General features: G+C 37.4%; 2 protein-coding genes across 2 annotated transcripts; one reads left to right on the forward strand and one right to left on the reverse strand.

Moving 5' to 3' along the window:
- Positions 1–289: 289 nt before the first annotated feature.
- On the reverse strand, positions 290–4,694 carry LOC147480051 (protein ABCI7, chloroplastic-like). The gene is made up of 3 exons (XM_086581189.1): positions 3,761–4,694; positions 2,682–2,941; positions 290–854 (listed from the first exon to the last, which is right to left on the reverse strand). The coding sequence occupies exons 1-3, from the start codon at positions 4,622–4,624 to the stop codon at positions 536–538; spliced, it is 1,443 nt and encodes a 480-aa protein (XP_086437315.1). The 5' UTR covers positions 4,625–4,694; the 3' UTR covers positions 290–535.
- Positions 4,695–5,665: 971 nt separating this feature from the next.
- Positions 5,666–10,650, forward strand: LOC147480052 (protein NEN1-like). The gene is given in 8 exon segments (XM_086581188.1): positions 5,666–5,989; positions 6,073–6,230; positions 6,326–6,372; positions 7,312–7,375; positions 8,894–8,914; positions 8,916–9,371; positions 9,373–9,596; positions 10,289–10,650. Coding segments are annotated over 8 exon segments (1,482 nt in total). The 5' UTR covers positions 5,666–5,721; the 3' UTR covers positions 10,533–10,650.
- Positions 10,651–12,013: the final 1,363 nt, after the last annotated feature.

Here is a 12,013-nt window from a genome sequence, read left to right on the forward strand (position 1 = left end):
GAGACGAAGTCACTTATAGGATTGTCATCAATTGGTTATGCAAATCATTAAATTCAGATACTGCCGTGGACAGTGTACTAGGGTGTATTGGTGATGGGGGCGAGATGGAGAAATTACTGGTGGTGGTGGTGAGTGAACTGGAGGTGGGAGAGAATATACTTGGTGGTGATGGTGAGTGGGCTTGAAGTGGAGGTAAAATATCTGGGGTGGTGGGTGGCGGTGGGAGTGGACTAAAGGTGGAGGTGAGTGAACTAGAAAGGAGAATTAAAGGAAAATTGCAAAATGGAGAAAATTTGAACGGAGTGTTAAAAATTACAAATTGGAATGTTAAAAATGAGGAGTTTTTACAAATTTGACTTAGGGGAATATACAAAATACCAATGTCTGTTATACAGAAAATTGATGGAGTGTGGGGGTAATCACTAATGATTTCGAAAATGGGGGGTTTTCATAAAAAAGGATACAAACTTTGGGGGGATTAAGTAAAAAAACCCCCAAGCAATAAGTACAAAAAACGGATGTTTTTAAGTTTTAACTACAGGGTGGTGGTTTCTAGTAATTCTTTAACATGCCGCTCTGTGTTTTCGCGGAGTGATTTGTCAGGCAACCGAGCTATCACTTCTGCTCCGAAGGAGAAAATGAGAGCCTTCTTGCATGTCTCTGCGTTGATGCCTCTTGCTAGGAAGTAAAAGAGCTGGTCCTTTAACTCCTTTCCCAGGTCACTGATTGCAGCTCCATGGGAGCACTTTACATCATCAGCTATGATTTGGAGATTGGGCTTCAAGTTTACAGTTGCGCGTGGTTCAAGGAGGAGAGTTCTTGTCATCTGGCCTGCATTGGTCTGTTGTGCAAATCTGTCAAAAATGGACAATGTTACCAACCGGTTATTATGCAGTAAACTGTAAGTAAGATCATCTGATGGAAATGACTGAATCCCAAGATATTGAACTTAAGTTATTTAAGTAGAATGAGGAACTATCTTTTACGTGTAGTTTATAGCCAGCCAAAGTGAGAAGTGACTACGAAGTGATTGGCTAGTGCCTACACGAGTCGAGCCAGCTCAAGTATTTTCACCTCTGAAAATCTAAAGGTTTTTGAGGCGGCAATAAGTCAATAATAAAGTGTGGCATGCAAACACACACTTCATTGTAATCTAGTTGTAAAATTGTAGATTCCACGCCCATGGTGTAACATTGATCTTACCAAATCGGAACTCTCTTTCTTCCTAGTATTATCATATTAACCTGTACTCAATTTTATGGGTTTTTTTTTCACAAATTGCCTTCTACAGTTTTGCTGGTCCCTATGAAACATTTCTGATGCATCTAATTCTAACCATAGTACAAGAGGATCCATTAAATAGTTGGCTTAGTCTAGGTAAATTATTGTCCCAGACAACACCTAAGACTGGTTAAACAGCTTGCCTGACGTTCAAAACAAAATCTATGCAGGTAAGAGTGACTACGGATCCGTCTGAGATGTCCTTTGCACCTACCTCTCTCTCTGTTATTTCTTATTATTCTAACAGTCACATAAGTGGATTTGAAATTTGAGTGGCTCCTCCCCCACCCCACCCCTGCCACCCCCAAAAAAAATTTAATAACAATAAAAAATGAGTGGCTGTTCCAATATGAGAACATTAACATCTGTTTTTCTCGTATATTCATCAGCACTAAGTATCAAAATCCAATTATAGTCATTGTGTTCATGCACAACCCAGGTTTGATTAGAAAGGAACAAAAGAATGACTCCTAACTTACCCTTTTTGCCTCCATTAATCATCTTTCACTTATATTGGCCACAGAAAAATTAGGCTATATACTCCAAACCTAATGGAATTTGGTTCCATACACTCTCACATAATTCAACCCTATGCACCAAAAAAATTGACTTGCACCAAGGAAACACTGGGTCCAATTATATAGTTGCTTAAGCTAGAAATTTTCTTTTTTCAGCGGTTAAATGGAGACTAGACTGCTAGCCCTCATTGGGAGTATAACCGTATAAGATGTAATAAGCATTAGGAGGGTAGATCAATCGGTAGAGTTCACTAGGTGTTATGTTAGAAATATTTTTTGGTTTTTTATTTTGATAAGTAAAACTTCAAATCTGGAATACTACGTCCATAAATAAAAAGAGATGACGCAATCGAAATAACTAAGACATAACGAACATACATAAGTGAAATTCTCCATCTGCCCACCTGTCAAGCACTAGTGGGTTGGTTCCAAGGTCTTGGGACCTCCTTCACATCGGGAGGGTGGCTTGAGATATATATATTCATAATAAGAAGATCAGGAAGGCCCGGCTAGGAAGCAAATCTAGGCATTAAGACTCTACTTCAATTCGTTTTAATTGCATATTGGTATCATTAAGATTATTCAGGACGTGTATATGCGATGAGCACAAGGTAATGGTAGACGTCACCAATTTCTTTTCAGACTGCCAAAACTATGAAAGCTAATAAGGATTTGTTATTCTCACTATTTTCTCATTTATAGTGACCAAAGAGATTAATTATTAAAACCATAAAGCATCTACAGACTTTTTACTACAACTGTATGTTAGGGTGAAAATGGTGATGGAAGCGACCAAAATTTAGTTTACAAAAGATTGGTATATGGAAGAATTGCGCTAGTACGTGATAAGTGAATATGAAAATATAAGTTTCTTAAAAGTACCTGTTGACTTTGATGTTACCATCAAAGACAGCTTGCCCTGATGAATGAGCCACAATGCACTTGTGAAGCTGTTGAGAAGTTCCTCTAGGATGGTCCAAAACTAATCTGCTATGAAGATCCTGTGTTTGTTCATGTAGACATAAATGAAGCGCTGACAACTCTGTTATGGTCTCTCCGCCCACTTGCTGAACATGAAGATTGTGTCTGCTCAATTTCCCACCGGTACTTATCTCTACAAGCTTGTAGGTACTAGAAGTTTCCTGTACAAAATATTCTTCTTAGAAATCAGACATGATTCGATACATATTCTTCACAGAAGAAGGTTTCACTGAGAAGGAATTTGCAAGCATTATCCACATAACAGCATAACTCATTATTTATCCACAATACATATCCCACAAACTTAACTTTATAATGTTCAACAATTAGGAAAATGTTTCATGAGCATTATCCAATAGTATGCTATGCAAGGGTAATCTTTAGAGCAATTCTTAAAAATTCATTTCCAAGGAACTAAAAACACAGACTAGCATTAACAAAAGTAATTAAAAATTGGGGGCAAAAAATAGGTCAGTCCCCTAATCTCTGTTTTTTAGGTTATTTTGACGTAGTCTCCCAAAATCTCCACTAAACTAAAATAGTACACTCTCGAGTTTATTTAAATAATCAAACCCCGCCGACTACTTGCACCCTATAATTGACTAATGGAAAGTGTTAATTATACATAAAGAAAGTGCAAGTGAGATTCATATAAAGAACTTACCTATACCATACTTTCACATTCAAACCATGGCAAACAACAACATTTTAACAGTAGAGATTTTCAATGTAGGCTAGATAAATATCACACAATAGTCAATGTCTATCAAAAGAGAAACCGTCAACTGCCTATAATTCAATCACCCATACAAGCACGTATAATTCAAAAAGGATATATGATCAATTTGGCAAACAAATAATCCAATCACCCATACAATATGACTATCCTAAAAAATTTGAATATAAAATAACTCTGGTACTATACTCAATGAGAAAATAGACACCAAAAGTAAGCAATTTTTTCAGCATATCATTTATACCTGACGAACAACAGTCCACTTTGTATGAGCAGCATTGGGTCCCTGCCGCTGTATATAAGAATGCGTAACTTTCCCCCCTTCTCCAATAAACATCTCCAAAGCCGAATTAGCCCAATAACACCCCTTCCCATCTCCACCAAAATACTCCTCAATAATCCCAATCTCCCCTCCCTCTTCCACAATAACCAACACTCTAGGATTCGACACGGGCAACACATTAGACCCAACATCCTCACTTTCCGACGAGTAAAACATCAAATGCAAAGGAATCTCAACTCTACACTCTTTAGGAACATACACAACACTAACATCAGGTGTACCAATTCCATTAAGTGACCAAAAAAGATCACCATCTTGAAACTCAGACACAAACTCAAACACCCTTTGTTTAATCACTTCACAATCTATCTCATTAACACTCCCAACAAAAACTCCACTCCCCAACTCATTAATTCTCTCAGAACCAGCAATGTAACCATCAATAATAACAAGTTTTGGAAAAATGGTGTGGGCTAAATCAGTTGGTAATTTAACAGAAGGTGTAGAAACAGGTTTTATTTGAGAAGTTTTAATGAATGAAGTATCTGTGAAACGAAAGGCTTCATCTTTTTTACTAGGCCAAGACAATGAAAGAACAGAATTTGAAGACGTGTCTCTAAGTTTCTGAAGTGAAGAAGACGAGGGGAGTGGTGTTGTTGTTAATGAGTCTTCTAGTGTTTCAGCTATTCGAAGAACAAGTGGGTCAGAGAGAGGGAGAGAAGAAGTAGTAGTAGTGGCTTTAATGTGTTTGAAACGGGGTTTTGAGAAAGATGGTGTTGGAGAATTGGGGAGAAAGAGTTGTGTGAAGGTTGAACATGAAGCCATGGGTGATGGGAAAGTGAGTTACAGAGAAATGAGGAGACTACTGGTTTTTTTTACGAAGAAGAGTTGATGATTTGTGGTGGGAGCGTTGACTTTGACTATTTTTATTGAGACCAAGTGTTCAACTCGGTCGGGTGAGCCCATTGGATCCAGTCGGGCTTGTTTTAGCTGGCCCATGTTGGACTCCAACTGTCCAACATGATATTGTTCACTTGCACAAGAAGAAAGGGACTATAATATCGAAAAAAAGAAAAAGAAGAAGAAAGGGACTAGTACAAAGAGTGTTGTTCAGTTGTTCTTGCTGACCTACAAAGAAATCAATACAGGATACCAAGATCATTTTAAGAGAATTACCAAGGAATCAAGGATAAACCATCTGAAACAATTGTAAGACAAGAAAAAAGAAATTAAAAATAAAAAAATGGATTAATGAACAGAGAATTTCAAGTACAGATTAAAGAGACATGGTAGCAAAAATGCAAATGTAAAGAGCATCTCTAGGTGGTAATATTACTTCCAAATTTACTTTCAAATTTGCTTCCAAAACTCAGAATTTTGTGAAAATTCAACTCTAGATGGAAGCAAATCCGGTAGAATCACCTGTCTAGCCGCATTTATAGATGTAAATTTGGGATTTCGGATGCGGCGCGACAGTAGTAATGTCGCGCGCCATTGCAAATGTCATGTGGGTTTTTCTTTTTACTTTTTTCAATTTAGCGCGACATTTGTGGAGGTTTTTTTTTTTTTTACTTTTTCAATTTGGGCGGCATTGGTGAAATTTGCGGCTACCTAGAGTTGGTCAGATTTTGAGGAAAATTTTGTCAAATTTCGGAGGCAGATTTGCCCGATGATACTACCACCACCTAAAAATGCTCTAATTATGTAGACAAATTATTATAAGGAAATAAAAAATATATATAGAAATTACATAAAGTTGAATACCAAAAAAAAGCCAAGCCCAAGTAAGTGGATAACCTGGTGGCAAAGCAACTAAGACGGTGGGACCAACTTCTTTATATAAAAGCCAATGGCGGGGATAAACAGTGGACCCACTCTTCAATCTATCTATTCTACCCATTTCGAAACTCTTGAATTCTAAAATGGAGTCTTCAGAAATAGCATTTTTCGACACAGAAACAACAATCCCATGTAGAAAAGGACAAGGCTACTCACTTCTTGAGTTTGGTGCAATTCTAGTTTGCAGTCAAAGACTAACTGAACTATACAATTACACCACTTTAATCAAACCACCTCATCTCTCTTCTATCACAGAAGCTTCCATTAATTGTAACGGTATTACTCGTGATGCTGTTGCTTCTGCACCAAGTTTCGCTGAAATTGCTGATGATGTTTACAATATTCTTCATGGTTTGTTTTTTTTTTGACGACTCTCCTTTTATTATCTACTTTAAATATTAGTTTGTAATCATTTGTGAATTGTTTTTGTGTAGGACGAGTTTGGGCTGGTCACAATATTGTGACATTTGATTGTTTTCGTATACGTGAAGCTTTTGCAAAGATTGGTCGGCCAGCTCCTGAACCAAAAGGGATCATTGATTCATTGGTGTTGTTGAGAGAAAGGTTTGGGAGACGAGCTGGAAACATGAAGGTTTGATACTTCATAGTTTCTTTATGTTAACATTCCTAGCAAGTAGTAATTATATGTGAGAAATTGATGTATTCCAAAAACAAATTTCAACGCAGATGGCTACTCTTGCGAATTATTTTGGGCTTGGAGATCAAACACACAGGTAAATTATATATGCTATAAAATGGTTAAGTTAGTTATGGGACCCCATTTTAATAGAGTAAGAGACCATGTGGCACCTGTTTTAATTGCGTGATTTCTGTTCACTATGGTGCCATCCTCGCGACAAACCTGTTCGTTTTTGAAACATCTAACAACATCAGATGTGGTATTAAAATTTTCTGTAAAGCAGAACACCAGATTTTCAAACTTGAACACCACTTTTGGCATAAGTAGGTAATCGGGTATAATATGACGTTTGTGAATGGTGACAATGATGGTGGCGGAAATTTGTTCTTGAGCTGTCTCTATGTAGCAATATGTTGCTTTCTTGGTTGTGATATATTGACAAATATTTGACATTTGAATAAACTCACTTCACTTTATTAGAAACTTCAGCAACACTTACCTAGGAGGGTATTACTGTGAGACATGTCATATTATTGTTTAACAGATAACTGGGAAAGGGACCCCGAGGTGTTTAGTGGCCGACAGGTCTAGGCTTGGGGTTCGGTTCCCAAGGAGGCAGGGTCTTGTCTTCAAAACCCCACCTGTACCTGGGAAGGTGGTCTAAATTTATTTAGAGGTTATGGAATTAAAACTAATAAAAGTTGTGGTAGTAAAAAGCTACTTTAGGAAATAAATAAGCTCATTCATATATTGCCAAACTCTTAAGTGTACAACCAGTTTGAGTGTGTTGTTGTTCATGTACTCTGACAAATTTTGTCGTAAAAAATGGATCGGAAGAAGGGTGAATTTGTGCTTAATGAATCCAGAATCAATCACTTGTAGGGCATAGAAAATTGAACTGATACTGGCTGTCCAAATTGAGGTAACCTCTGCAAACTCCGCCAGAGCTGTACTGTATTTCATGGTTCTTGGCTTCTTGATAATAAAATTATTGGTTGAGAATATAACAAGTTACTACAAATGCTTTTTTCAGGAGCTTGGATGATGTTCGGATGAATCTTGAAGTTCTGAAGTATTGTGCAACGGTGTTGTTTTTGGTATTCTCCTAACCTAGCAAACAATAAGGTTTTCTGTACTATAGTCATTTTCTTTACTAACAGTACCTTTTTCAGAAATAATGATAATTGTATTATAATGAAGTAAACAAATAGTTGCTTACCTTTATGAGTCAATCTATAGGTGCTTACAACAAAAATACCTGAAGGCACTTCCCTATAAAACTTATTGAGTCTACTTAAATACTGTTTATATCAAGAGAGGTCACTGCACCTGGTCCCAGGAGGTGCTTAAGAATATACTATAACATTGGGAGTGTCCGTCTTTGGATACCCGAGGAAATACAATTTGAATTCCTCACATATAAGTTCTTTAATAGCAACTTCATTTGTGTCTGATAATGCCTTTCGCGGTTTCAACATTCTTTGCTAAACATGTTTCACTTCCATCTTATTATGCACGAGTTTTTACTTTTACAACTCAGTTGCACCACCCATTTATAGAGCCAAGGGGTTCGCCTTGAGACAAAATTGGGTGTTAGTGGTCTGTGTAACTCTTACATTTCCACCCCAGAGGAGGGTGGGGGTTTGGTAGATTACAACCGGGGGGGGGACATCAACCCTACCCCTACTCAAAACTTACCTTCGAAACAAAAATAACAACTACACTTATCTAGTGGCTAGATGCGTAGGTTCCCTAATCCACAATTTTCCAGCAATAACAAAGATCTGATGTTCTTAGGTTCATACTAGCTAATTTTGCTAGAGCATCAGCAACTACATTGCTTCTTTGTAAACATGTATAACAGCAACCTCTGAATTAGACATAAAGTCTCTAACAAAAGCCACAATGTTACAAAAGTACCATGGCACCTGTGCTTGACCACCAATCCAATCTGCCAAAAGCTTGGATTCAACTTCAACCTGTATCTTCTTAAACCTCCGAGTGATGCAAATCATGATACTGCCAACCAATGCCAGACACTCCTCCGAATTATTACTCACTACACTAAAGAGTTTATAGAAAGCCAACATAAAACACCCATTCTCATCTGTAATAACACGACCACCACCTCCAGGCCGGGGATTATTAAGAGAATGTCCGTTAATATTAAGTTTTATACAATATGGTAAAGGTTTATCCCACTTCACCAATAGGTTTATAAAACCTGGTAGAGGTTTATACATTTGCCTATTTGTAGGTAAGGCTGAGTTTCAAATTAGGGGATCAATTAGGTATCACACAATCGAAATGTTCTTAAACTTATTGCCAAATCTCAGCTCAACCTCCAGCAATCACAGGCAAGTCAAAGTTCCTGAATGGAATCTCTAGAAGCCGACCTTTAGGACAATAGGATTTGATAGACCATTACTGTAGTTGTGGGCTTAGATTTGGACTGTGTTCTAACTATTGCAACATAGCCTCATGTTTCAAGGATAGAAATATCATTTTTGGGTAAATTAGGATGAAGTTTACTGGAATCAAATTTTAATATGGATATTGTGAAAGTGTTTGTAATTAGTCCGTTTCTTTGGTAACCGTTTGGAAAAACTTGCTAGGAATCAAGCCTACCAGACATACTTTACGACAAACAGCTGGGTTTCTCCAAATGCCCGACAAAGAAGTCCAAGCAATAGATTAGCTTCTCAAGGGGAAAGAAACTTGAACTCGTCTTCATCGCTTGTTATGCTTGGAGATGATCAGGAAATATCGCCTCCAAATGGCAGAATTGCTGATAAAGTTCCGATTCCAGTCAATTGCAATACATTGAAACCAGACCCTTTCAACATGGGCCCGCTGATTGATCAAATCAAAGTAGAAGCAGTTCAATCAGATGCAAGTATGGAAGAAGTACCTCCACAGGATTCTCCGGAGATATTTTCCAGCGCAGTTACATGTGAGGGTTGCAGTGGCTATGCTGGGTTTTTGGACCCTGATGAAGTTTCTGTGCCTTCTGTCAGTTCGTCCCTTGTTTCTTCTTATCGTGGTCAGCGAATACAATTGTTGCACAAAGATGTCCTTTTGCAACTTCATTGTTACAAAGCTGAGAGTGCGCTTTGGAGTAAGCACAAAATTTATTGACAATGCTGGTCGGCCGCGTTTAAATATTGTTGTGGACTCGCCTTCTGGCCTTGCTCGAGTACTAAATGTTTGTGACCATCTCGCACAAAGGTTGACAGTGGACTCTGGTAGCAGCTCTATATGGAGGCCTGTTGTGATAAGAAAGAATGATTTCTTGAACTCTTCCACCGTTCGGATACAGTAAGTTCTCTTTAACACAACCAAGTTGTTGATGTTTATACTATACCGCTTATTGTAATTCCGAGGAATCGGTGCTGGGAAAGTGTGAATAGTGTTAATGCAGGATTTCACTAAATTTTATCCTACATTCCACAATGTCCATCTCGATCCATACTCAGATGTCTACTTAGAGCTATTTCCTTAGATCTATGGTTGTAGTTTTGTCTTAAAATTGTCTATATTTTTAAACCATTTCGGATGTAGTTCGTTAAGCTTGTCAACTTATTGAATGAATAAAAAATGCAAGATTTGTATAATATCAGGCTAAGCACTTCGAATTACACATTTATGATACCTACACTTACTGATTAGTTTTGTTAGGTATACGTATATATGTTTTCAGGACTAAAAGTATCACGTTGAAAATATGACTTTAATTGGTATTATGTGTTAGAAAAGTGATTATAAAGATAGATAGTTTTTAACTGGAAATATCTCCTTTACATCGTCATTCTTCAGCTTTAGAAATTTTGTTTAAGAGAGCAGTTTGTGATGAACTGATTTGTTGTTTTATATTTGGAGATTGAATATGAACGTAAGGTGGTGGTTAATGTCAATGCACTAGTAGTACTCTACTACTAGCTTGAAGTTTGCTTCTCTAAATTCATAGCATTTGTTTGATTTTGTTATTTATTTATTTTTCTCGCATGCAGCTTGCCAACCTTACCAAATTGGTCATGTGGGGAGGACAGTTCTGTTTATGCTACAGAGATGTACCAGAGAGACACCTCAGGCACCAGTAGGAGGCTTGTTTTTAACAAATTCGATGCTACCCAACTCGATTCCCTATTATTTCCAGGTGCTTTGATAGACACCTTCGTTTCCCTAGATGTATATGATTATCAGCAGTCTGCAGGCATCAGATTAGTAGCGAAAAAACTGATAATCCATTCTTAGCGTCTTTTTCTTTTTGTGTGAAAGTATTGTACCATTCTGTTGATTATTCGTGCAAAATATTCCTTGAAAGCTTGACCTATGTTAGTGAATTTGATGATACAGACACTTTTTCACCTGATACTGAAAATTTTATTTAAGTCTTGCAAAGATTTATATTATATGTGAGGGAGCGATACATTGTTGATGGAACAGGGTATAGCCGAATACTAGTTCGAAAGATAACAGTAGCTTTGTTGTCGGACCACGTCAGCTTTCAACATGATTGGGCTTTTTCAATGATGAATATGGTTGGGTTATGGGCTCCGATTTGGCACGTTGTGGACTTGTAGCCATTTTGATTTTACTGCTACCGGTGACGTGGTATATAGGTGGCACAAGCTTATTGGATTGATATCAAATCAAAATGAACGTTTATAAACAGAAATAATTGAATGAGATCTAGGGCTGGCAATGGGTCGGGTAAAAATTGATGCCCGATCCAGTCCGAACCAATAAAAACGGGTCTGGTAGAGGGGTCTGGTATAGGTAGTTAGCGTGTTTGACAGGTTCTAGTCTTGAAAATCATAAACCCTAAACATTTAAAAGCCCTTCAGATATTAAGGCCGGGTCTGCCTGGCCCTAAAGTCAGTATAGGGTCGGGTCGGCATGGCCCTAAAGTCAACATAGGATCGGGTCGGGCCGGGTCACAAGTCTAAATCTCAAGCCCTAACCCTACCCTAAGCCCTCTTTAAAGATTTTAGGGCCGGATTTTAGAGCCGGGCCTATATATTTTCTTCTTTTTACAAATGTCATTTTTCAGACAAAAGTTGTTTTTGGTTTATGTGTTTACAAATGTCCGCTCAGTATTTCGACTTTTTAATGGTGTGAATTAAACTTTTAGTTAGACTTGACTTGGATGTGAATAAAAATATAATTTATAAAAGTAAGTGGTAAAATAAATTGAAAATAATAAGTTCTAGACTTTGATTTGATGATCAAATGAATAAAGTTTTATTTTTTTATTATGCTGCTGCTTCATTGTTCTTCATGGCTTTAGATAGGTTGACAAGTTTTTGTTATATAAGACAAGTTATTGGAATCTTCTTTGGGTGTAAGTGATAAATTCTGAAAAGGACAATGTTATTTTAATTTAAAATATTTAACAAAAGAGTTAGACAATTACAGACGTATGTATTTATAGTGAAAATGTGAAACTATAACTAGAGCTTGGTTGAAAATTTGAATTAGGGTCGAGCCTATGTTTCAAAACCTTAGCCCTAGCCCTGCCCTAGAAAGGCCTTAGGGGTCGGGTTGGTCCTACCCTAAACTCTGTGAGGGCTTTAGTTGTGAGGGCTTTATAAGGCTTAGGGTCGGGTCGAGTCGATCAGGGCCGGATTAGGGTTGTTAGGGCCAAATTCCCACCTCTAATTCGGTGTCATAAAATATAATAAATAATAATTGATAAAGTTCAAAGTTATAAGCTCTTGTAACGTTTTTTGATT

This window comes from Coptis chinensis, chromosome 8 (assembly GCF_015680905.1).
Source record: "Coptis chinensis isolate HL-2020 chromosome 8, ASM1568090v1, whole genome shotgun sequence".
Lineage (NCBI taxonomy): Eukaryota > Viridiplantae > Streptophyta > Magnoliopsida > Ranunculales > Ranunculaceae > Coptis > Coptis chinensis.